Below are 27,865 nucleotides of genomic sequence, written 5' to 3' on the forward strand. Positions count from 1 at the left end.
TCTTTAATTTTTATTATCAAATTTTTATTCTTGAAATGAGCATAGCCAATTCAATCACTGGCCCTTCAATCCCTTCCTATTTCACAATACCCAAATCTTCAGGAAACATCTTCCTCAAATGCAGTTCCATTCCACAAAAATACATTTAGCCATGTTCCGAATACATTCACACCATTTGCCTTGAGCACATTATTTTGAGTCCTTGGTAAAGATTCAAATACGAGTAATGGGACCTTACCATGAGCAATTGGAGTGTTTGGTTCTCCATCAGAAGAGTTTACCAAAACTAGTTTACTATGAAGTATTTAAACTACAACATTGTGTTTTTCCTCCATTATTTTTGTGCTTTTAACTACAATCACGGTGTCTGAAGTCTTGAACAACTGTGAAATATTTGAGCATTTGCAAATGTAGTGGGAAAGTAAAGCTTAATATAACATGACATTCAAGTAGTCAGTGGCAGGGGGAAACCATGAATTTGGCTCAAATATAGAAACACAATTTGGAAGACATAGTTCACTTTTCCTCTATCGGGTTTGAATTGTGAAAGACACTAAATGTACCAAAAATCAATAATTTTAAATGCAAGATATGAATTCAGTTTTCAAAATTAGCCAGGGTGAAAATCTCAAATTCTATTGTTAGAGTAAAATAAGATCAAAACTCACCAGTTGTCCAATTTGTTCAAGGTTATCCAGAAAATATTTCACAGATTCACCCTGTTGGCAGGATAAAGTCAAAGTTAAAAAGTTAAAAAGTTCCAACTTCCAAAACTAACTGGGATGAAAGGCCCATTGGCAATATTTCTCAATGCAGGAGAAACTTCGTCCAGGACTTATGCAGTTTGTTAATTGCACTTAAAAATATTTGTATTTGTGAATTAAAAGTTGTGTTGCAACAGATGGTCATAAATATCCACAAATAAAAGACATAGGGGTTGATGCATGCAACTGGATTCATGATTCAGAAATTATATCCTGCTTGAAAGTAGAAGGAAACAAACCAATATCTGGAGGTTTGTTTTGCACGCAACTTCAGCTTTTCAATAACTGATTGCTAAGTTCCAGTTTTACACACCTATTTATCCTTCTAATTTTCCTCAGTGAGAATTATCAACATCCAATTATCATCCTTCTTGATTTTTATGTGATTTGCCCACAAGCCTACTAGATCAATTTGAGGTCTGAACACCAAACAATACAAATGAGAATGACAGGTACGATTAAAGTTTTTACACAAATCTTGCCTCATTTACATTGGTCCTTAAATTTCTCAAACATCTCTCTTCCACTGTGATCGTCAGGGTTCTCACACAAAAACTTAAAATAGGAACAGGACTGAACCAGTCACCCCTTGAACCTGCTCGATCATTCAGATCACAGGGGCTTTCTGCACAATTCTCAAGCTCCCTCACTCTCTTAAAATTTTAATAAAGTGTCAATCAATTGCCACCTTGCGTATATTCAATGAATCCCCACAGCATCTGGAGTACAAAATTCCAAAGATCCGCGATGATTTCCATTCCTCATTATCCAATATGAGCAACTTGCTGTTCACAAATTAAGATATCTCCACCAGGGGAACATCCTATCATCAACCCATTTTCCTTAGAATCTCATACATTTCAAAAGGCTCATTTCTCATTTTTCTAAACTTCAGTGAAAATAGATCAAATCTGTTCAATAAATTTTCTATAATTCAAATTCATGGGATGAAGAGGTTGTGCAACTTTCAATAATACACATCTTTCCTTACATATAGAAACCAAAACTGTACATAGTACTAATTCCCTGCCAAGTTGCATCAAAATTTTCCTACATTTATTCTCCATTTGTACCTTCATGCTCAATTTGTATGTACTTGGGCCCCAAGATCCCTGATACTTCAATATTTTGCATTTTCACTGAATCTCCCCCCCCTTTCCAAACGAATAAGCACACATCTTTCCCCACATTATCTTCCAACTTTTTGCGACTTAATCTATCCATCCCTTTTGCAGACTCTATATTCTTGTGAGTTTTCTAACTTATTTATCTTTGTACATCAGAAAATCCAACCGTAACAAACAATCTTCATCCAAGTCATCAAGATAGATCATGATTTGTTGATAACCTTTTATTAAACCATGTAGTACCATGCTACAAACTGATTGCTCATCAAAAGTGGCCCATGATTGGGTTGGTTTTGTTTTCTTTCAGTTAACCATCTCTTGTCTATACCAATAAGAACCCCAATTCTCTGTTCACTTGGATTTACAGAAGAGCTTCAGTAAAGTGCCATGCAAAGATTAGTGCATAAGATTGTGCAATGTTAACTGGCTCTCTATCAATTATGTTTGTGACATCCTCAAAGAACGCAAAACATTTTCCCTTGACTATTGAAGATGAAGATTTCCCTCATGTTCTACTGTTTCCCTTTCAAATAAGGAATACACCATTTTCCCTCAAATCACAAATGATATGCTAATTGGCCTATGGTTTCTTGCTTTCTTTCTGGAATGGAGGTGATACATTTGTGGTTTTTCAGTCCTCTCAAATGTCTGTAGAATGTTCCTGGGTTACCATCTGAGCAGCCACTTCCCATGAAATCCAAGAATTTCCAGAGTAAAAGACTACTGGCCTTGTCATTCAACTGATCAATCATTTTCAGTGCTCCCAGATAACAAATAATGAAGTAAATATTCCACAAAATTTGCATTTCAAAAGACACTTCCCTCTGTAACACAATTCACTTTTAAAATCATTCAACAGCACCTAATGGCCTGAATATGCCCAAGATTGTCTGATCTCGGAAGCTAAGCAGACTCAGGACTGGTCAGAACTTGGAGGAGAGACTGCCTAGAAACACCAGTGCTGTAGGTTTCTCTGAGGGGCGCTGGACAAAGTGGCAACTCTCTGCCTTACGGTAGACAAAAATTAAAGAATTTTACATATGTTACATTCTAAAGGACGTGGGAACTTAAAATAGATGCAAACCCAAACTTCGTTGAGAAAACTAAAGAGATGCAACACAAGTCAACTGAACACAAGTCAACTGAACACAAGTCAACTGAACACAAGTCAACTGAACACAAGTCAACTGAACACAAGTCAACTGAACACAAGTCAACTGAACACAAGTCAACTGAACACAAGTCAACTGAACACAAGTCAACTGAACACAAGTCAACTGAACACAAGTCAACTGAACACAAGTCAACTGAACACAAGTCAACTGAACACAAGTCAACTGAACACAAGTCAACTGAACACAAGTCAACTGAACACAAGTCAACTGAACACAAGTCAACTGAACACAAGTCAACTGAACACAAGTCAACTGAACACAAGTCAACTGAACACAAGTCAACTGAACACAAGTCAACTGAACACAAGTCAACTGAACACAAGTCAACTGAACACAAGTCAACTGAACACAAGTCAACTGAACACAAGTCAACTGAACACAAGTCAACTGAACACAAGTCAACTGAACACAAGTCAACTGAACACAAGTCAACTGAACACAAGTCAACTGAACACAAGTCAACTGAACACAAGTCAACTGAACACAAGTCAACTGAACACAAGTCAACTGAACACAAGTCAACTGAACACAAGTCAACTGAACACAAGTCAACTGAACACAAGTCAACTGAACACAAGTCAACTGAACACAAGTCAACTGAACACAAGTCAACTGAACACAAGTCAACTGAACACAAGTCAACTGAACACAAGTCAACTGAACACAAGTCAACTGAACACAAGTCAACTGAACACAAGTCAACTGAACACAAGTCAACTGAACACAAGTCAACTGAACACAAGTCAACTGAACACAAGTCAACTGAACACAAGTCAACTGAACACAAGTCAACTGAACACAAGTCAACTGAACACAAGTCAACTGAACACAAGTCAACTGAACACAAGTCAACTGAACACAAGTCAACTGAACACAAGTCAACTGAACACAAGTCAACTGAACACAAGTCAACTGAACACAAGTCAACTGAACACAAGTCAACTGAACACAAGTCAACTGAACACAAGTCAACTGAACCAACTGAACACAAGTCAACTGAACTGTGCCCAGAAATAAGATACCAAATTGAAAGGCATGGGTAACAGAGTGGGCCTGGGGCTGTTGAGGGGAGAGGTAATGACAGGAGGACCCACTTGAATTTTTCATCATATTGAAATGGCACATTCTAGGTTGCAGGAGTATGTGCTGAGGGATGCACTGAAGCTCGGTGCAGCCAAATCAAGGGCATTGTGGAAAAGGGCCACACTCTACCACCCTTCGGTTATAGGGTATTGAAGGACTGAGACTGAGAGGAAGTTCCTCCAACAGAAGGGTGTTTACGTCAAGGAACCATAGGAGTGACAATGGTGCCAAACAGAGAACAAATGTAACAATGTACATTGACAGAAATGTTTGGAAACGACCCTTGGGATGTGAAAAGACTGAAGCGCTTCTTTTGTAGATCATTTATGGTGAATATAGTTTATTTTGGGGGAAAACATCTGGTTGCAGTTGGAGGACGAGGCCAACAGTACTTGTTGCACGGCAGTATCACCTTTTGTGCATCATTACATTGTTGCTGCTTCCTTTTGTTTTAATGTTGACCATAAAAGTAATCTTTCCTTCTCCAAGCACATTTCTTTGCCAGCAAAACAATACATCATGGTCTATCTTTTGCATCACATTTCAAGATTGGCTCTTTTCCTGCTGGGTTGCATGTGAAGTGCTTTAGAATTTTCCAGGTTGTCCTCTACCTCTGTCAGAGGCAGTTGCCCTGATGCCCGGCACAACACACTTCATTTGCAAGTCTGCCTGCCTGCCACAGTGTTGAAAGACTTCTAAGATAGTTATTTTTGATTACACAGATATTAGCTTCACAATCCTCTGCTGTTTGGAAGAATTATTCAAGTGGAAAGGCAGCAGAAATTCACATCAATTTCCCAACACAGCAACATGCACCAGTACACAAAGGAATTTCTGCCAGGCCATTGCAACAGCAAACATCTCTCAATTACTAAGGGGGGGTGGGGGGGAAGGAAGACAAAGGTTTGCATCCAATTGTTTAGACGAGAGGACTTTAATGAATCAGTTCTCTACAGAATAGCTTTAAATGGGATATCCGTGCATTCCAACAGCAGAAAAGAATCAAGGCCCTCTGAGATCTGATGTAATTTTGCAACAAGCAAATTCCAAGGGTCATTAATCATGTATACTCTGGAGTGGAATCACAAGCTAGTTTGAACATACAAGTAACATTTTGACAATCCAATAAAAAGGTCAAACTCCAGCAAGTTTTCAACCCCCTTTCCACTGAAAATTGAGAAAGGAAAATCTGAACTGAAATAGCAGATTTTCTGCACCATTCATCTTGCATTTTGAAACAGTTTCAAGAGACAGGAAGTCAGTGGCATTCTTAAAATAGAGAGGGCACTGTCAATGAAGGCATTGCAGTTTGACTGCCATTTGAAGCCAAGACTTGAAGAAAAAAAACCTTCTGTTCATCATCAACTAGCCATCTTGTGATAAGAAGATCAGGCAAAACAAATATCCAGAAAATATCAGAGTACTAATAAAAATATTTTTCCCCTGCTTCCTTTCAGGTTGGGTAGAAATTCTCTTTATAGGACCATATGAAATCCCTCAGTTTCTTTTGTCCTAGGTTTCACTCCCTTTTTCATTCAACCATGCACTTTCCCAACCACCCTGCCCAACCATTTGCCCAGTTCAAGAGATTGTCTGCTTCATAACACTTTAGATTTCGTCCATGAGAGTGTGAATCAGAAGGTTCACACAGATGAGATGCAACAGGTAAAAGTGTCCCAAGCTTTCCAGTTTACTACTGGCATAAAACCAAGAAGGTTGCTTTAATAAAGTGCCTTACTTCACCAAATGCATGACACCTCACAATTTGAAGCTCACTCTTCTGGATAAATACAATCAGAAAATACACTCCAACCTCAGTAAAAACCTTTGTCAACCTTTCCTACTATTGTTCCCAATACTTGGACAGGAGGACTTGCCTGAAAACTATCCAAACAGACTCACCAATCCAATTGGAACAGATAGGAATGCAGTCAGAAAGGCCAGTCTACCCCTATATTCACAGCAGTTGGTTCCAACCACTGCACGTATCAATTCAAAATAAAATTAGTCAAAATTTCCATCTGGTTCCTCCTGATTTTACTGCTCATGAGCAAGTGTATTTCAACTTGATGTAATTATAATTGGGATGAAATGCTCTGGTCACTCAGTCTGACCAGCAGAGAGAAATAGGTTCAAATCTTAATTCTCTTCCCAACATATTGACTTTGCTGTACTTCAACTGGCCAACAGGATCAGGAAGAATGGTGAAAAGTTGGTATTTCATTTGATCCATGATCACAAAGAGCGACATGTCTTGAACAAAGCAAGTCTCAATCCCCAACAGAATCCACAAATATTGACCAGCAGCTTAACCAATAATCGCAGCCCCAAAACTCTGATATCCCATCAGAATTGCATGCAGCCAACAATTCTAATACACTTCCATAATGAATTGGATTTAAATGCACACCAAATCTCTCTCATGTCCAATTGCTTGCCCCACTCTGAACCTTGTAGTGGCACGAACATTACAGGTAAATATATCAGATACCATTGTAAGCCCTTTTTCATAGCCAAGTCAACAAATATCCTGCCAAGTCCTAGTCACATTTTCAAAAATCAACTAAATTCTGACCATTCCACAATATTTCATGAATAGAATAATCTTAAACTAGGGAGTGACATAATGAGGGTCTTTGCAAATACCATATTTTTCTTTTCTTTTCTGCACATAGTTTAACTGCAAGATGCACCAGATAATTTAAAAATGCACACTCAATAGAAGTAATCGAAGTTTAAACTGTTGGGGGGGGGGGGGGGGGGGGTTGGAATATCTAACTCACATGAACTTCCCTGCGGAAAAACTCAATGTTCACAATTTATAGTTCAATCTCTATAGTTGTGGGAATGTTTGGAATAGTGATGAAAGGAACCAAACTAGAACAGCAATTTCATATCTTGGGGATCTTGCAAAATTTAACATTATGGCTTGAAATGTCAAGATTGAACTTCAATTGTTGACACCTTCAGAACTTGATTCAGAAATGAAACCAGCAATCCCACCAGGACACAGGATAACTACCTGCCAGGAAGGAGAAGCCCCCCACTGGGGAGGAGGCCACATCAGCAGACCAGCGAGGGGCTCGGCAGCTGAAAGACTCCATGGGCTGTTGTGAGACTGCTTATGGGAATCAGGTATGCTTGCACTAATTCTGTGAGATCACAGGATTGATGGAGGATGCCAGGGGAAAAAAATTAGCGTGGAAGAATGTAAATGTTCAGTATGTCACAGAAGACTCTTGGACCGTGGAGAGCATCCTGGCGTTGCATCACTGGCTGGTGTGGAGGTGCCAACACTCAGGTCAAGAAAAAACTCGAGAGGGTGGTTAACTCAGCCTGCAACATCACGGGCACCAGACTCCATTCCATTGAGGACACCTACAGAGGTGGTATCCTCAAAGACGCTCACCACCCACACCATGCCCTCTTCCCTTTGGGGGGGAAAGAAAAGGTACAGGAGCCAAAAGATGAGGACTCAGCAGCGCAAGGAAAGTTTCTTGCCGCTGCCACCAGATTCCTGAATGATCATGAACCAAAGACACTACCTTACTATTCTGATTTATTGTTGTAGGCTAGTTTATGTGAATATTTGCATTGTAACGCTGCTGCAAAACAACACATTTCATGACTGGTTCATGACAATAAATTTGGATTCTAAAGTAATACATCTAGAATGGTCTAAAATTATTTAAACTTTGAGCTAACGTTGTAAATAATTCAGCTTCTCTGAATTCCTTTGTTCAATGCTTTAAAAAAAAGTCTTCAAAGTTTGGCACTGATAGTCACTCCGACTAGTGCAAATTTTGGCACTGATAGTCACTCCGACTAGTGCAAATTTTGGCACTGATAGTCACTCTGACTAGTGCAAATTTTGGCACTGATAGTCACTCCGACTAGTGCAAATTTTGGCAATGATAGTCACTCTGACTAGTGAAAAATGGATTGAAGCACAAAATAAGACTCAGCCAAGAGAAAACAACTAGGATTTCACTCAAAACTTTGTTAAAAATTGAAGCTATTCAACCTCACCCCAAACATCTATTCAAGACCGGAATACAGCATCCATTTATTCAACAGTATGCTCCTCCGGATCCAACTTTCCATTATATCGAGTCAGCAGTCAGGTGGTACTTGCATGCAAAGCTGCATTTACACACGTTCTAATTGTCAATGCATTCAAACACATTTTATGGACAGGTATTGCAACCTTTCATCCCAAATTAATTGAATAAGATGCTATTAACAAACATTTGGATACATCTTGCAGAACTAAAAAAAAAGCACAGCTGTATAACTGCATCAGCATGACATGTATATTACTGGAAATTGAGTGGTTAACTGAAGGGATATCATATCACCTACTAAATGGAAGCAGCAGTATTTAGCTTTTCCAAAACATTTTTCTGCATATATACTCAACACAAAACTTTAATCCTCCTTTGTGTTCATTAATTTTGTTTCAGTTCAGATATAATGAGATAATCCTAGTGGAGCTGATACGAATTATTACATCTTTATAAGGATTCACATGTGCTTCAATGAATCTCAGGAGATGCTCTTTAAAAATTATTCACGCTCCAGGTGCACAAACATAAAATGCAGTTTGGTGAGCATGTACAATTGGTAGACACCCTAATGCGTGGACAAAATAGAGAAACTAAGATACTTAAACAACAAACCTGCAATTGGCATCAAAATTGTCAGGGACTTGATTTATAATACAGATTTACCCATGAGGGCTACTCGGATTCTTTTTGTGTTTAGGAAAATGTTAAATAACTAAAAATATCAAAGTTGTTGAAGGTTCTTTTTAAAAAAAATATTTACAGCATGGTAGAAGCAGATTCCAGTCATTTAAACCAGTGCTGCCCAATTACACCCAAATTTACCTAAAACCCTGTATGTTTTGAAGGGTGGGAGGAAACTGGAGTGCCCGGGGAAAACCCATGCAGACACAAGGAGAACGTACAAATGCGTTCACCACTACACTAACCATGACAGGGCAGAATACAGGAGAGCATGTGTCAATACATCAATAATTCAGCTTTGGAATGGAGTGGTGTTACACCTAATCCAAGTGGAAGAAGCCAGATAAGTGGGTGAAATGTCAGTGGGTTAGCAATTTAGGAATAACTTAAATTTCATGCAGTTGTAGAAAGGAACAAGAGTGGTTTGGAAATTGTGCAAAAATAGGAGGAAGGCCAATTTCAATACCATTAGAAGGATCACGTAAACCGAGACTGGGGAGCAGCTACTTGCAGGAAAATCTATATCCAACATCCAAGATTTTTACATGTGAAATAGTAAAAATTTAGAGCCAACACACATTTCTACAAGGGTGAAGTAAAGGGCAGGATGGCAGTCCCGAGAACTCTGGATGATCAGGCATGTATGAAAAAATAAACATCCAGGAGACAGAATACTGAAAACAGAGCAGACCCTTCAGGATTATATAGCGTGTAGGGAAATACTTAAAAATTAGGAGAGCAAATATCCACAAAATACCACTGACAAATACAAATGAACATTTTAAAGCATTAAGAACAAGGCAAGGAGGAAGAGGGGATGGCCCATGAAGGACTAAAGTGACAATTTATATGTGGACAAGGTCTCAAATAAATGCTTCTTATTGATGTTCACTTTGGAGAAAGACATTGTTGTTGGAGATTTTAGTTATGTTAAGATGCAAAAGGAGGGATAAGAGTTCTTTGCAGGCATAAAATGAGATAACTTCTTTGGGCCTGATGAGATGCATGCCAGGACGTTATGAGACAATGGCGATTGGGGTGGAGGTATAGAAGGATATGGAAATGGTCATTAAAGTTTTATTAACAAACCATTTTCCTTTAATGTTAAATTTCATTGTTTCTCAGTGCACAATGCGTCAAACAGTTCACAACAGTCCCGAGTGTTATTTAACATATTTGAAGAACTTTTCAAAGAACTTCTCTAAATGGCATAATCATTAATTGGCAGATTTTCCAAACTGTTTAACACAACTCCTGGTAAAGCACAAAACTTCAAGATGTTATGTGTTTCTATAAACTCAGCAAGTTTAAAAGGAACAGGAGAAACAAAATCCTATTGAGGCAGGTGGTGAACCATAGATTATTAGCTTTAAAGTTAAATTTAGACATAGAAGCACAGTAACAAGCCCTTCTGGCCCGGGAGCCTGCGGCACCCAATTAACCTACAACCTTGTACATTTTGAAGGAGAGAGAAAAATGGGAGCACCCAGAAGAAACCGACGCAGAATGGGGAGAGACACAAACTCCTTCCAGACTGCGTTGGATTAGAGCCTGGGTCGCTGGTGCTGTAACAGCATTGTGCTAACCAAAACACCAACTGTGAAGCTCCCATTACAGCTAGTATGCAAGCTCAAACATATTCCTGCTCCATGTAAGACAAGCTTTAAAAAGTATGCAAACTTTTTATGATCCGACAATTCATTCTCCATTACTTTGAACAAAAGAGCCCCGAGAAACGTTCATAAGTCCTACTCGATACTGAATCTTTGACAAATTAGCATTCTTCTAATCAGTTCAAAGATGGAGCCTTCACCGAAGAACAGGGGAGGCAACCACAACAATATGGAGGGTCAGAGATCGTGACAGATGGAGAGACATGATCACCCACACCAAACTGCAAGGCACCCGAATGAATTAATTAACTTCTTTTACTGTGGATTAGTCAGTCAAGGTAAAAAGATTTGGAGATGTTACCTTAAAAATGAGAGGGAATTATTTATCATATAAAAGCAGATATATTTATATATCATGGAAGATGGCAACCCAAAAATAGCCTCTATTATTAGCAATAAAGCAAATTAATCATCAAGACATTAGAAAATGGCTACAGCTATAAAACAGACCTCACACCTCACAATACAAGAGGCTTCCTTCTGCTTCATGATGCCTCTCAGTGGAAAGCAAAATGCCTTCATCAAAAAAACTGCATGTCAGAAAAAAAATTATATATACAATATTAAAATCAGATTAAATGCAACTCAGATGCTGCACAAACCAATTGTGATTTTGGGAGTAAACAGGAAAGCAAATATTTTGTTTTAAATTGAACAGAGAAAAAAGGATGGATCACAGAAAATCTGAAATGGGATATACATGACCCAACCTGGGTGTGGTATTTTCCCTCCCTGCATCCCTATGCTACATAACTTTAAAGGTTTCAATCTATTCCACAGTACTTGGATGAGGCAGTTGGCTGTGAACAAAAACCTGGTCTCGGGCAGTGAAAACATTGAACTTTGTCCAGGATATTAGACAAGACCAATTACAAAATGTAGTTAAAATACATTAAATACAGTAAATTTAAGAAAGAAATGCAAAAATAAAGGGAAACATTATCTTAAGGTGAATTTGTTGTTTCAAGCGAAGACTTGATTCCAATCAAATAGAGTACTGTTGCTCGAATATTAGCTCGATGTGGCATGAAGCTGAGGTACAAGACATGCTAAGGAAGTTGAGACAAGGGTGGAGTGGTAAGAAGAGAAATGCATATTTTGTTTAGATGTTACCATTGCCGGGGGTGGGGGGGAGGGGGGTGTGGAGAAGACTAGGTTAAAATTCAAATTCTATGAAATAAAATGGGCCATCATTAAACATTCTGCTGCAGTTACCAAAAAAAAATAGCAACTCAATAAGCCACTCAATTCAGGGGAAAAAAATCTCCAAAATGGCAACTTATTATAAAGGAAACATAGTGCTGGCCTTTATTTATAAATGGTTGGAATATATTCTTGATATTTTAGTTCATTTAAAGGCACATAAGAGCTTCAAATAAGCAAAGATATTTCTTTTCTATCCCATTAGGTCCCTTTAAAAGCTTGAAAACTTCCTTACTAACACCATTACATGCTGATGACAGCATCAGATCTCAACTTTTGGCTTTAAACTTGTTCCTTATAGCAGTTTTTATTTACTTCATCTTTGATTACAACATTGCTTTTTAAAAAAAAAAGTTATCAATGGAAGCTACTCCACTTTCAAAATCTTGAATAGTACATGGAAAAATAGTAACAATAGAAGCAGAAAATAAATAAAAACAACCAAATATAGGATTCCTCTCCCTGATGATCTGAATGTTTTTCCCCCAGTCAAATTCATGGCCTAACAAAGCTGGCGAGCCCTTGAATAATGCTGTTCTTTAAACCCGCAAGGGAAGCAAGAGGAAGTACAATTATGGAAATGTCTCATTAACTGAATCCAGTTGAATGTAAAAGAACAGCCATCTCAAAATAAATTACTGTGCCAAAAACCAACTGAGAATCAACATAGGTTTCATTTTAATAAATCGCAAACTTTACAATGGTTCGAGGATGAAACAACCTTTCATAGGTCAAAGAGTTGTGTGATTTTGCTTGAAGGTCCACAAACTACACTGAACTTTAAAAGGGAAAACTAAGTTCATAAATGTTTTCAAATGATCAAGTAGAAATGCATGAAAATAAATTAACACAGGAATATAAAATTAATATTTATAATTCTCTTGCCTTTCACTACCGTTTCAAATCTGCGATACATAACCATGCTAAAGAATACTGATAAATAGTAGTACAAATTTAGCAAAAATGCTACATGCTTGAAAAAAAATGCTTCTCACATTTGAGAAGTGTTGATAAATTCCTTAAATTAAAAATCTGCAATAGATGTTAATCACCAAATTATCACTCATCAAAATAAATCCAATTACTATGTCCACCATAAGAGAGTCCTTTAGCTGAAATCAATCTACACTTTTCAGTGAATAATGCTGTCAAGGACTACACAATGTATTAAGGTCAACTGCTCATTTTTAAAACAATGCATTGACTTCCTTTGCAACCAGACTATAGAAGCAGAAAAATCAAAGCAACATCTCATGTCTCAGAAGCAAATCTGCCTTAGCAGAAGAATTGATGTGCAAAACTATCCTACTTTTAATCATACATTGTTGTCAAACTTTATGATTCTCCACCACTTCCACAGTTCAAAGATATAATAAAGTCTTGAGATTCAAATGGTAACAGAATTGTATTACCAATGTTGTGGAACAGTCCCTACAAAAAGGTATTTCTGCAGAGTCCCTGTCACCTGGTGAAATGAAGGATGAAACCAGCAATCTTTCAAACTTCCAGCAACAGATATAGTTCAAAAAAATCCTACTCCATCAGCAAAAAATAAATGCATGCATCATGTAAAAATATTTTAAAACAAATTAAATACATACACATTAAATAATATCTCGACTTGACCATGCCATTTTCAGTGTCAGTTATTTATAATGAAACCTCATTCCATCGGGGGGAAAAAAAAATCAATTTGTAAATCCCCAGAGAATACAAATTATTTCCATTTGTTATTTGGTGCACGATAAAATTTAAAATTAAATTGCTATCAGCTGGCAAGTCACAGGATTTATTATCCAAGTCTTCTTTACACCGCCAACACAAGCTCAACAAGAGATTAATTCATGAGTTCTAGATCCAAGAAAAACAGCTTGAATAATATATGGTGGAAAAATTTTCAAGTACAAGATCAATGACGACTGTACATTTTAAAATTTTAAATTTAGACCAACAGCACGGTAAAATCCCCTTCCATCAGCCCTTGTTGCCCAAACACCCCAATTAACCTACAACCCCCATACATCTTGGAGGGTGGGAGTGTACCGGAGCACTTTTGGCCTGCAGTATTATGCTTTTGAGTGTATTTGGAGCTAAACCCACCCAGTCATGCTCCCAACTTGTTTGTTGTAGGTAGCAGAATGGCTTGAGGTACTGGAGGCAATTCACTTGCTGAATAATATACAGCCTCAGATTGCAATATCCAGAGTATTTATCAAGTTAGCCCAGTTAGTTTCTGGTCAACCATGACCACCAGAATGTTTAGCATGGGGAAATTGTAATACTATTTCAAAACTAGTTAAGTCACATAGAATCTAAACAGTAAAAACTTTCCCCTCAACTTTCCAAGTAGAAAATAAGCCGAGTTAGTGCCATGGTATGAGAGCACCAGTGACCCGGGTTTGAATCTTGCACTGCAAGTTTTCCCCATGATTGTGTGGGTTTCCTCCAGGTGTTCATGTTCCCTCCAACCCTCCAGAAAAGTTCAGGATTTGTAGGTCAAGTAGTGTATTTGGAGCAGCATAGCTCTTGGACCAGAAAAGGCACATCTCCAAATTAAAATCAAAATCTTGCAAGTTTAATACGGAATGGTAAGAGGTAAATTTGAACTGCCGGCTTCAGAATGAGTGACAGGGTGGGGGGCATTGAGGGATAGTGTGAAAGAGGAGAGATAATATGGAAGTCAATAGAAACATTAGAGTCTCAAGAACTCTATCAATGGAACAAATGAGAGCTTTCCAAGGGCTGCTTAGACAAGATACACTAGAGGGAAATAATGCTGGCATTGTAACAGCCACCCACTCAAAACGAGAAAGTTGAATAGCAAAAGGAACAAATAGGGTTTTTTTTTAAATCATGAGCTAATAGCAACCAACACTGAATACTGATAGAAAGTCTGATCACAGTACTTTGAGAATGAGATCAACCCTGTGTCTGTAAGATACTATATATCCAATACTTTTGCACTAGTTTGAAAGGTTAGTTACTTCCAGATTTTCCTGTTATTTCAGTCAAAATAACTCTTCCAACAAAACCAAACCCAAAGTCACTCGGGAATAGGTAATTAACAAAACTATTCATAATCAAATTGCAAACAGGCTGGCAAGTTAATTGGCAGTACAAAATACTGTAGCTGTTGAAAATGCAAAGTGGAAATAGAAATATTTATTAAATCAGATAACGTAGCAGTCATGAGGTACATAATTGAACTTTCCTGGAAAAATGTTTAAATAAAAGATTAAACAATGCAGCAGAAGTTTGTGCGACTTACCAAATATTCTCTCTTTTTTTTTTTAAAAAGAATATTTACAGATTAGAAATTTCTTAAATACCATATTACTAGACTTCCATTTGTATATCTACCAGATCTACATGACATTTAGAAAGAATTAATTGGAATTATATAATAGATTATTGAAGTTACATCCAATATTTCACAATAAGATTAAAAATGCTTGGGAATCAGAACTTGCAAGACCCTTATCGGAGGATCTATGGGACAAGATTCTTAAACTGGTGAATACATCTTCAAATGTGACCGACATTCATTACTCCAATTCAAAGTGGTGCATCGTGTTCACATGTTCAAAGATAAGTTAGCTTGTATCTTTTGTAATATTAACCCTACTTGTGACAGATGGAAATCTGATATTGTTACATTGACACATATGTTTTGGTCTTGTCCATCCTTAGTTAGAATTTCTTTCCAGTAGATTTCTATCTTTTCAACTGTATTTAAGGTGAAGTAATGGCCCAATCTAATAACTTTTTTTGGGGTTATTGAACCAGACAAAGGAAGTTTTTCTGTTCTTGCACAATGTATTTCACAGTATGAATCAAAAGCTACAAAATATATGTCACCCTCAGGATAAGATGCTCAGATTTTTATTTTGGTTAGTTTTTTTTGAAAAATCACATGCATGTATGTATGTATGCATATAAAAACACACACATATATATCGTACATTTTGTAGTACAAGTCAACTGGCAGACAAGTCGAACCCCCCCCACTTTCAGCCTCATTTTAATGGTCTTATATATCAGGCATACGTCGACCCCCAATTTTCAGGCTGTCTGGGCCTCCCAGCAACAACCCAGGCAGGAGCGGGACTTGCGGGCTCCTAACACAAGCGGGGCCTCAGTGAGGAAGTGTTAGTGAGGAAGTGTTAGTGAGTAGCGTGGCCACCATTTTTTTTGGTGAGAATTAAACATTATTTTAATGCTTAAAAAGCCTCACCTTATTGTTGTTTAAACATTGATACAAGTGATTTGCTGTTGCTAATGTGGTGTTTTTTAAAAAATGACCAATTCTCTAAAACAAATTTCTGAAATAGACCATTTCAGATAATCAGAGTTAAATATTTATTTATATATATTAATCTCTCTCTCTATCAATCACATACGTGATATTGTATTTTCAGTTTCATTTCCTTTTCTTCATTGTATAGCATTATAAAAACAAAAAATTGAAAAAGAAAGAAGTTGATGTGTAGAAAAGTGGAGAGAAGAGAGAACCAAAAGGGCATTTGGAAAAGTTTTAGTAAAATGGCTGATAAGATCGCACAAAAAAACCATACACATCCCCCACACAAAAAGTAAACATTTTACTAGATTTTAGTAACTTTTAATTATGTTTGAATTTCCAAATATTTCTTTCAAACTGACAACTTCGATACCCACAAAGCCCACGAGGTGGCTTTTTCTGCACATTGTGAGACCCTGTCATGTAATTTACTTCTCTCACTCCCTGCCCCACCCTCCCCATGAAAGGCTCACCTCTCTCTCACACCTTGCCCCCACATTCCCAATGAAAGGCTCATACTCCACAAGAATCTCAACCTCCATGAGATTTATACCAAAGCTGAAAGCAGACATAGACCACGGCACAGAGCAGAAGCGCCCAAAATAAAACACAGGTGCAAGGGGTTGGAGGTTTAGAGGGGATCTGATCATTTCTTTTCCTTCCACCCAGAGCTGACCTGGAATGACTGCCTGAGGGAGTGGTGGACTCAATATTTTAAGTACAGGCATTCACCAGATTGGGCAAGGGTTCCATTTCTCCATGTCAGAAATGTCTATTTTCTATTTGTGTCGTTATCCTCTCTTTCGACACGAATTTGCCATAATTCCATCATTTGAATAATCACTTCTACTACCACCCACAAAATATTTACTGTATCCAGTCATTAATGAATACTTCCAAGTAGGATTAGTTTGAAGAACTCTTCAACAGACTGCAGGGGAACAAAGACATATTTTTGTAAATTAAGTTATTTGTAACCCAGGATGTCTCAGCATCCAAATGAGGCAAGGCACAGAGGATATGGGCCAAGAGCTTTAAAAAGTCCAGTTTAGATGGGTTCTCTTCTGGATAGTTGGCATATAATCCATGGGCTGAAGGACCAGTTTCCACACTGTACATTATAGACTTTGAATCTCTCAAAGCTGAAAATCATTTATCAAAAAGCTGAAACAGTTTGGAATCATTTTTATTAATACTTCAAAAGAATTATTTAAAACACATTACACACAATTTTGCCTATTGTACTGCACCAAAAATAATCCGATACCAATGTGAAGGAGTTATGACAAGATTTTCTTCCATTTTTAAAAAAATATAAATATTTGACTAGTTCATAAAGATGAAAATGCAATTTGACGTCAAAAGCCACAAGAACTTGTTTACCAATTTTGCATTGCTCAGGTAGAAACCATGAAGCATAGAATTACGTGGGCTGAACAAGATTTTTTTTAACATTTTTCAAGGTCAGTCGTGAAGAGGATAAAATTCAACTTCCACCAAACTTTAGTACAGGATGACTGAATTGGAGGTACACAGCCAAACAGGAAGGTTGAGGTTGGAAACTTGGTCAGTGCCAAATTAAAAATAATCATCTGTGCTTGCTACAGCAGAGCTGACAGAAATCCTCCAAGCCCATCAACGCCTTGTTAGGCTGCACCACAAGGAGGTATCCTTTGTGAGTCTAGACATTTTCCCTTCCTTCTAGATGCATTAACAGAGGGCTTAGTGCAAAGATCCCAGTTAGACTTGGAATCTAATGTTGGTTGTCTGTCCAGATCCAACATTTTAGAAGACTAAGGCAGAGTACATCTACTTGGCATCGTGCATTGCTACAGTTCATTATTCCTTCAATACATGCACTTATGAATTCAGAAGGTTGAAAGAAATCTTAAAATTTCAAATCCATTACAGTATGAACCAATTGTTTAAATTTAACTAAGTGACCAATAGCATTTAATTGTGCCCACATTCAAAGGGCAATTGATTGCATTATGAAAACAGTCCGACCCTTCCCCAGAAGGCATTAAACAATTAATAATAACCAATTCTATTGCTAATTAAATTTTATTTTGTAAAACAAAAAGCTTGCACTTTCAAAAAAATATTTGGACCTTCAGCTGCTTTTAGTCATCTTCCAGGGACATTGGAAGATATTTAATCTAACACCCTAAAATAGTTAAGTGTACAGACAAGTCAGTCAACTGCATCTCCATCCCCAATATCAATTGTCTTCATTCCAGTCTGTCTTACCAGTTGAAACTCTCTTCTTCTGTTATACGCCTCCTGGATTCCTGAATCTTGCCAGAGGGCTCTCAGAGCTGGAACATACAGTTGAAATGTGGCTGGTTCCACTGGCATTCCACATTTGTTTTCAAATGCCATTACAAACATTCCATGCTTTTCATTTTCAGTATTTTCCCAAGGAATGCCCAGCTTATTCCTTGCATCCACCAACACCTTCATACCCTGAAAAGAATGGAAACAAAGGATAATTTGTGTTTAGTGCCATGACTCAAGATATTTTCATGTCCACTTTGTATTTTTAAATCATGAATCTAATGGCAATTTTCATGATTGCCTTTATTCAAGTCTTTTGACTGTTAAAGATCATTGATAACTGTAGGTCTAACGCAGTCCTTGTCCTACACTACCTTGACCCATTCGCAAAATATTAAACCAGAATATAGTTAACATGAAATGTGTCCTTTTAGTATCTAAACCACATTTCCTTAGCCTTCCATCTTCTACCCTCCATAAATTACAAGCAATTTAAAATTCAGTTGTGTGCCCCAAATGTGTTACATGTCCATTTCACCCCCTCTCACTATCTTAAACACACACCAATTTGTGCTCCTTCAGCAGTTAAGCAATGTTTATTACAAATTTCTGCATGACTTGTTCAGGTTTGTAATTTCTACAGCTCAACTCTATTCAGATATGTGCAGATACGCTTCGGATACTCCTCAAAAATCAGCACAGCTGGGCATTTTGAATGGGGCCAAATCCATCTCTTCTTACCCAAACTGTTACAAACCAGCCCCACTGAATTTTAGTGAACCTAACCAAGTCCTCCAGGAAATAATTATTCAAATGTTCTACATCTGAAAAACAACTGCTTCCAACTTCTGAAATTTGGTTAATTATTGAAACTTTTTCAAATTAGACGGTCTCAACATAAAACTTTTGCTGATTGACACATTCACATGAATGGGTAAAGAGGAAAAAAAAGAAAAATTTTCTGGCAGTGCGTTTTCCAAAAATATACCCAAGCCATTAAAACATCCTAATTAAATATTAGCACTCAGTGATAAATAACCCAAAGGCCTAGTCTAACTTTCCAGAGGTGAGGTGTGAAATGCAAATTCAACCAAGTGAACGAAAAACAATTTTGTGTTAGAAACACTAGGGGTGAGATTTTATCTTTTACTTGGACAACTCCCAATCCAAATAAACATTGCTGATTTGTACATTCTCCCCATGTCTGCTTGGGTTTTCTCCAGAGGCTCTAATTTCCTTCCACTGGGGATGTAGGTTAATTGGGTGTAAATTGGGTAGCACAGACCATGGGCCAAAATGGCCTGTTACCGTGCTGTAGGCCTAAAAATTAAATTTAAACAAATACTGGCCTTGTTAGTGATAACATTATCAAAAACAAGGAATGGGATTGGCATGCCTATTGGGACCATTCAGGTTTGTTTTACAAATCAGTCCAAAAGTAGAAAACTGTGCCAGTGACACATGAATGGCCCAGAGTCCACACTGGCCATCAACCACAGATTTACACCAACCTTCTGGGTAATTATCTTACTTCAGATTTTACTGCTCACTCACACATCAGGGGAATTTTACAGTGACCAATTAATATACCAATCCAGATAGGTTTAGGATGTTAATGAAAAGCAGTTCCAGCAAGAACAAACCAAGCCCACGCGAGGTCAGAATTGAACACTAGTCTCTGACATGGAGACAGTGACTCTCCTCGTGGTGCCACCCAGCATTAAATGAGAGTTTTATGGTATACACACTTGGATAAATCTTCATTGATTATTAAATAATCCCATTTGGCTAAAACTAAATTTCTTTTAAAAAACTTATTGCAAACAGCAAAAGTTTCCCTTCTCCATAATGGACAGCAGTCAGATGAATATCAGTTGGAATCTGAAGGCTATCAACTTTTTCCAGTATTATTTCATAATAATCATTGTTTCAATCCTTTGATCTCAAGTAGACCAAATTTATATGACATTACACAAACTGGCTGGAGTTCTTTGAGCAAATTGGGTTTTTTTTGCTCCAGATTCCAGCATCTGCAGTGTCTTATGACTACAGACTTTGATATATTCCTAATAACTTCACGTTTGAGATGGCTGCTTAAATAGAGGAGTCAATGGTGGGAAGGATGCAAGGTACTTCACGTCACAATCCTCAGGGGCACATCTGATTGCCTTTGCAGAGAAAAGGAAAAGCAGCTACAGTAGTGCAGCCAGCAAAAGTGAAAATGCAGCAAAGGGAAGTTTACAAGCATGCAGATAAAATTCCAGGAAAGAAGATCAGACCCTCAAGTGATCCTTTTCTAATAACATCTCCACCCTAGTTCAGGTGCCACCTTGCTTCACATGGTCATAATGGTGTGTGGTGAAAAATAACTCTATTTCTGGCTGCCAAACAATAATGTGAATGGATTCATCTTCAACAACTCCAAAGGTGATTTGATTGGGCTCAAGTGACCTGGTACAAAATACACTGACAATGGGAACCACAGATCATTTTATCTATGACAACAGAACTTAGTGAAATGTCTGATTCAGCTGACTCAAGGGCCACCCCTTACTCTTCCACTGTCAGGTTTCATTTTCTCTGTAAGAAGAGTACTCCAACTTATTTTCTCCAACACACCACCCTCATAAACCTACAAAACATTGACAAGGATGGAAATCAAGTTCTCCAACACACCACCCTCATAAACCCACAAAACATTGACAAGGATGGAAATCAAGTTCTCCAACACACCACCCTCATAAACCCACAAAACATTGACAAGGATGGAAATCAAGTTCTCCAACACCACCCTCATAAACCCACAAAACATTGACAAGGATGGAAATCAAGTTCTCCAACACACCACCCTCATAAACCCACAAAACAGTGACAAGGATGGAAATCAAGTTCTCCAACACACCACCCTCATAAACCCACAAAACATTGACAAGGATGGAAATCAAGTTCTCCAACACACCACCCTCACAAACCCACAAAATATTGACAAGGATGGAAATCAAGTTCTCCAACACACCACCCTCATAAACCCACAAAACAGTGACAAGGATGGAAATCAAGTTTTCCAAGACTTTGTAAATTAGGTCAGTGGATTGCAACTTCATCCTCCTATTCTTTACTTCTCCACAGTGTTTTATCCAAACCCATATTCCTCCTTCCACCAAGAGGAAATTGCCAGGAGTTAAATAATGCTGCAAAGAAACAAGGCATATGGTTTTAACTGGGCAACTGTAGAGAAATTATACCTTACAAAACAGTATGGACTAGATGGAAAACCAAGCTCATAAATCTTGGTTAAAAATTCAAATGAAACGTTATAAATGAAGTTCCCTTTACATCCCTTGTTAAAGGTGTACAAATCAGAACTCATGTTCTGTAACTCATTCAGTTACAGAACATACGATTCAGTCACTAATGTTACAGATGAAGTCTGTGAGCATTCAGAACATCACAAAAGCAAAAAGGGTTAGAAAAACAAAATGTTATTTTGTTCATACAACAGTTCACATGAAAGATTCAACAGGAAAATATTATGCTTTCCATGTTCTCCGTATCTACTGCTGACTTATAGCTTTGTTAGGGATCCTCCAGTTATCAATGCATTTTGAAATCAACTGTTTAATAAAAGCTCTGCAAGAATTGGAGGGAGGAAAAGGTTTGCAACTTCCAGCATAAAGAAATCTAAATTTCTGGTTTGAGAGGAAGGATGGTGATGCAGCCTTAGGGCGGAGAGAAATTGCCAATATGAAGTCACATAACAATTTCCAGAGGAGGTGGTCTCCGTGCCCAAGATTCTTGGTTGGTTTGTTTTCATTCCTGCAGCCTTCTGGCACTGTTAATTGCCAAATCGTTTCACTTGTCCAGCTTAGAACTGTCCTGAAGTATTCCACATTTATCCATCCAAATAAAGCCAATTTCTTTCTCTTCTCTACTCCCATTTCCTTACCCAACAGCTCACATTCTTGGTCTTATTTTTTTTCTAGTTCCTCTTCTAGCAACACACCAAGCCATTTCCTCCTTCAAATTTTTCTCATGCACCTGCAAAATAAATAATGCCATCTTTCCACAAGGTGAAAGTTCAACATTTTCTCATAAGACAACAAAAAAAGACCTTAATGACAAATCTCATATTGTTAGCTTCTACATTCCTCTTCGACAAACAGAAATCTGTGTTTATTCAAAGTGTCATTTTATTTAACTCATTTTCTGCAAGGTTCCCCTCAGCTTTGCTTATGCAAAGGAGACTCTGCCTCTCATTTCAGAATAGGTATAACAGCCATTCTGGCAGCACACCCTTCTCTACACATTTTATAGCATGTCTTCCAGAATAGTACCCAGTCCTCAATTTGACCCCGTCGGAAATAAAGCCATTGTAAAAGAATCACATACAGGAATCATTGTGGCAATAATAATCTGTGATATATAGACTCAGCTTTGATCAGTTCAGAACATTTATTTCACAAAACCCTTTTCTAATATGTTTAATTTAATTGCATGTCAGTTATGCAACTTTATCTGTTTAAGGTGAATGGAGCAAAGTTTAGGGGAGATGTTAGGAGGCAAGTTTTTAAAAAAAATGGAGAGTAGTGGGTGCCTGGAATGCTTTGCCAGGAATGGTGAAGGAGTATTTTACAATAGGGACATATAAAAGAATTTTAGATTGGCACATGAATGTAAGAAGGAGCGTTAATACTGTCTTTCCATTTAATCAAATTTGCCTATCTAGCTATCAGAGAAGTGAAAGATAAACTTCATTTTTGAGTTTGTCAGTAATATATCATCTTCCTGAGAAAATCCAAATTAAACAAGGGGCAGGGTTCTACTTCGACCTTTTTAAAAAAAAGGTTTGAAAGGCGTTTTCCCAAAAATTTTCTAAAGTAGGGCAAGCCTAGAATATATGAATCAACGAAACCTCAAAAATTTTGCATTTGTCACATATAGGATTTGTATCAGAATTAAAGCAAGATAGTTTAACTTTATATATATATATATATATATATATATATATATATACACACATATATATATATATACACACTTTCGACCACCTTGAATTGCGCAGAGGTAGTATTAATCAGCTTAAAAATAGAATCCCAAACCTCATCTGAAAGTGATATATTCAAATCAAGTTCCTAATCATTCTTGATCTTAACTAGTGAGGCAATTCTTATGTCCAGCAAATTGTTATAAATAATTGATATTGAGCTTCTATCAATACATCAAGAAGCAAATCAAGAATATTTCTTAGGAATTCAACAGAATGTTTTGATTAAACAGAATGTCTAACTTGTAAATATCTAAAAAAAATACACACATACAACAGTTGTGATATTATGTCCTACCCAAGTTTGGAAAAAAAAATTAGATATTTTATTAAAGACCAACTTCTATAAGACATGGGGCCCCATTTATAGATTATTATCATAACCTAAATAATTAAGGTTTTTGGATGCTTCAGTGATGTGCTGTCTGGTTCCTGGTTGATGTCATTCGATGCCTTTTTTTTTTAAAAAAAATAACCTTGTTTGAAGATAAGGGTTTTGATTTTTGGGTTTTTTTCCTTTGATAATAATAGATTGTGGCAGCCTGCCAAGGTGGCAACCAGGCTAGTGCTCTGGGCGGCGAGCGCAACAAAGGCTAGCAGCCCACGCAGCGGCACTGACCCCAACAAGCAAATCAGTGAGCTTAAAGGCCAGCGACCCCAAAATGGTGCTGACCTTGCTGCGCAGCCAACAAACAGGGACACCACATGGGAAAGAAGGGCATTATCATGCAGGAAAGTACCCGCGCACGGGAAACCCACTTTTGTTATGCATGTTGTGACGTCACCCAAGGGGGCCTCGGCAGGAACAGTGAAAGTATAAAAGTCAGGGCTGAGCCCGAATAAAACTCAGAGCTTAACCCGACTTGGTGTGTATATCTTCTTTCAAGTAGTGCACAACTAAAATTGATGATCTGATGGTTTAAACGGCATCTAAACCCAGCGATGAGTGAACAGGCAGCAGTCAACATGGTTGCTCTCAAGCTGCCGACCTTCTGGACAAATCAATCACGCGTGTGGTTTGACCAGGCTGAGTCACAGTTCCAGATCTGGCAAATCACAGCAGAGTCCATCCAGTACTACAATGTGGTAAGCGTTCAAGACCAGGATACAGCAGCCGAGTGGCCAAGGACTTGCTGATCGAGACCTTTGGGCTCTCACAGTGTGATAGAGGGGCACGTCTGCTCCACCTGGACGGGCTAGGGGACAGGCCCGCGTCAGCCCTCATGAATGAGATGCTGGCTCTCCGGGCAAACATGAGCCCGACATCATGTTTGATTGGACAGTCTCGGACAGGTTCGTCACTAAACTCCACAGCCAGAGCCACCAAGAGAACAGCAGTGCCCCAGAGAAGGTGATCCAGATGACCAGTAGTGTTTCTACCAGGCCACCATGCACGTTTCAGGGAAACACCCGGGCCAGCCGTCGCTAATGACCACAATGGCTGGCTTCCAAGACAGCCTCCTGTACATTTAGGACTACCAGTCTGGATGACACTTCCTCGAGGACACAGGAGCAGAAGTCAATGTCCTGCCCCTATTGGGACAGGACACTAGGAACAAGCAGTCAGGCCCCACACTGAGGGCTGCCAACAACACCACAATTTGGTACCCACAAGGTCCAACTTCAGTTGGGAGGCAGCCTCTTCTCATGAGTGTTCACGCTGGCCGCAATGGAACAGCCACTCCTCGAGGCAGACTTCCTGTGCACCCACAGTCTGGTAGTGGACCTCAAGGGAAGGAGAATGGTCCACACCAAGACTTTTCAAACCTTCTCCCCCTCAGAGACACCAGGCTCCCAGTACTCCATCTGGTCTTTGTACAGAGAACGGACAACGAGTACGCCAGGGTCCTGGCCGAGTTCCCTGCAGTGCTCACCCCCCCCCCCCCCCACCCCGACCCCCATACACCACAGTAATACCCCAACATGGAGTACAGCATCGCATCTTGACCCAGGTCTCACTGCTCCACGCAAAGGCAAGACACCTTCCTCCAGAGAAGCTCCAGCTGGCAAAGGAGGAATTCAGGAAGCTGGAGGAGCTCAGCATCGAATGGCGATCAGACAGCCCATGGCCCTCTTCCCTGCACACAATATCCAAAGCAACTAGGGGCAGGAGACAATGTGGCAACTACCACCGGCTCAACAAGGCTACATCACCGGATCGGTACCCTGTGCTGCACATCCAGGACTTCACAGCTAACCTGCACAGGGCAAAGATCTTATTCAGGGTAAAACTTTTGTGGGGATATCAGATCCTGGCACACCCCCGATGATATCCCCAAGACCACCATCATCAATTTATTTGGCCTTTTTGAATTCCTCCAAATGCTGTTCAGGCTGAAGAACGCCGCACAGACCTTCGAGTGACTCATGGAGTAGTGGTCCGAGACCTGGACGACGTCCTGGTGGCGAGCAGGAACCAACAGGAGAATATGGTACACCTCCACAACCTCTACACCCAAATGAGCAAGTTCAGCCAGACAATCAACCCAGCCAAATGCCAATTTAGATTGGAGGCCATCGAAAGGAGCCACACCACCATCCAGTAAAGTGGAGACCATCTGGAAGTTCCCCAGACTCAATATGACCAAGGGACTACAGGAGTTCATGGGGATGATCAATTTCTATCACAGGTTCATCCTTTCAGCTGCCTGGATCATGTGGCCTGATTGCCTGAATGGCAGGCAAGGAGAAGGACATCACCTGGAACAAGAAGATATTGGAAGCCTTCGCGAAGGTCAGGAAACCCTGGTGGATGCTGCTCTCCTGGCACATCCCAGGTCAGACACTCCAACGGTCCTGACAGTGGATGTCTCAGGAATGGCAATTAGCAGAGTTCTGGAGCAGGAGATTGAAGAAGATTGGCGGTCACTGCCTTTCTTCAGCAAACATCTGTGGCCTCCAGAACTGAAGTACAGCGCTTTCGACAGAGAGCTACTGGTGCTGAACTTAGCCACCAACCACTTCAGGTACTTCCCAGAGGGCAGGTCCTTCATAGATCACAAGCCCCTGACTTTTACCTTGGACGCGTGGTCAGCCCGCCAGCAATGACACCTATCTCAGAGTACACCACAAATGTAAGATGTACTGGCAGAGGTGCAGCAGAAAGACAAGGAAATGCCCCAATGCAGGACTGCCATAACAGGATTGCAGCTCCAGGACGGGTAACTCCACCCTCCTGTGTGATGTGGTCACCAGTCAGGTCAGATTGTCCAGGTGGCCTGGAGGCTACAACTTTTCAACACCATCCACGGACTGGCTCATCCATCTGGTGGCCATCAAATGCGTGTGGCATGGATTCCGGAAACAGGTTGGTGGGTGGGCGAAGGCGTACATGCAGTGCCAAACAACCAAGGCAGCACACCAAGACCCCATCTCAGCATTTTGAGCCCACGTAATGAAGGTTCGACCACATCCACGTGGACATAGTAGGACCTTTGCCAGTATCCCAGGGTTTCTGTTATCTGTTCACGATGGTTGACCGCTTCACCAGGCGACCAGAAACAGTCCTGCTGGCAGACACGTCCACAACCTCATGCACCAGGGCCCTCATCTCATCTAAGGTGGCACAGTTTGGGTTACCATCCCACATCACATCTGTCAGAGGGGCACAGTTCACCTCCAATCTATGGTCTGACCTCACCAGCCAGTGGCGTGCCCAGCTGTATCATACAACAGACCGTCCACAGTCCAAAGGGTTGGTGGAGCACTTCCACAGGCATCTCAAAACCAATCATGACCAGACTCCAAAGACCCAACTGTGTAGACGAGCTACCATGGGCACTGTTGGGTATCCGTATCGCACCCAAGGAGAACCTCAACACCTCTTCGGCCAAACTAGTCTATGGAGTTCCCCTGGTGGTCCTGGGAGAATTCGTACCATCTCCAGGCAGTCAGCAGGACGACTCTGCAGCATTCCTCAGCAGGCTAAGGGAAAGAATCAGCAACCTGGCCCTAATTCCACCTTCCAGGCACGGACACACGAGGACCAACATACCCAAAGACCTGCAGAACTGAGAGCATGTTTTCATTCGCAGGGGTCCACATTGTCCACCACTTCAGAGGCCATATGAGGGTCTGTTCTGGGTCATCCACAACAAGAGGGCCTCCCTGGAGGTCGGAGGGAAGACTGAGGTCTTCACCAAAGATAGGCCGAAGCCAGGACACCTTGACCTGGTGCATCCGGTCAAGGCACCAGCACCACACCAAAGAGACAGGCCACCGAAGGCTGCAGAGATCGAGCCCGGACTGAGGTCAGGAAAAATGAAATTATTGTGGAGTAGGTTTACGTGGGTCAGTACAACATTGAGCTGAAGGGCCTGTACTTTGCTGCAATATTCCATTCACACACATTACGTAATCTTCCCAAACCTGACTATATTTGGTATCATTTGTAAATTTAAAAATCAAAAAAACAATTAACACAAAGAGGAAACAATGGCACATGCACAAACCCATGTGATTATCAGCTCAT

The 27,865-nt window shown here is 39.5% G+C and overlaps 1 protein-coding gene across 2 annotated transcripts in view; it reads right to left on the bottom strand.

The window, feature by feature from the left end:
- Positions 1-27,865, bottom strand: part of gna12a (guanine nucleotide binding protein (G protein) alpha 12a) — a 59,322-nt gene that overhangs the window by 8,199 nt on the left and 23,258 nt on the right. The window contains exons 1-3 of one of the 2 annotated variants that reach the window (XM_069906793.1): positions 22,297-22,380; positions 18,324-18,539; positions 669-719 (exon numbers count right to left, since the gene is read on the bottom strand). In XM_069906793.1, the coding sequence (XP_069762894.1) occupies positions 669-719; positions 18,324-18,536 (264 nt within the window). In that variant the 5' untranslated portion in view covers positions 18,537-18,539; positions 22,297-22,380. Of the gene's footprint in view, positions 1-668; positions 720-18,323; positions 18,540-22,296; positions 22,381-27,865 lie in introns of those variants that run through there. The other variant, XM_069906792.1, reaches the window with a different exon arrangement.

The sequence above is a fragment of the Narcine bancroftii genome, chromosome 12 (assembly GCF_036971445.1).
Source record: "Narcine bancroftii isolate sNarBan1 chromosome 12, sNarBan1.hap1, whole genome shotgun sequence".
NCBI classification, from domain to species: domain Eukaryota; kingdom Metazoa; phylum Chordata; class Chondrichthyes; order Torpediniformes; family Narcinidae; genus Narcine; species Narcine bancroftii.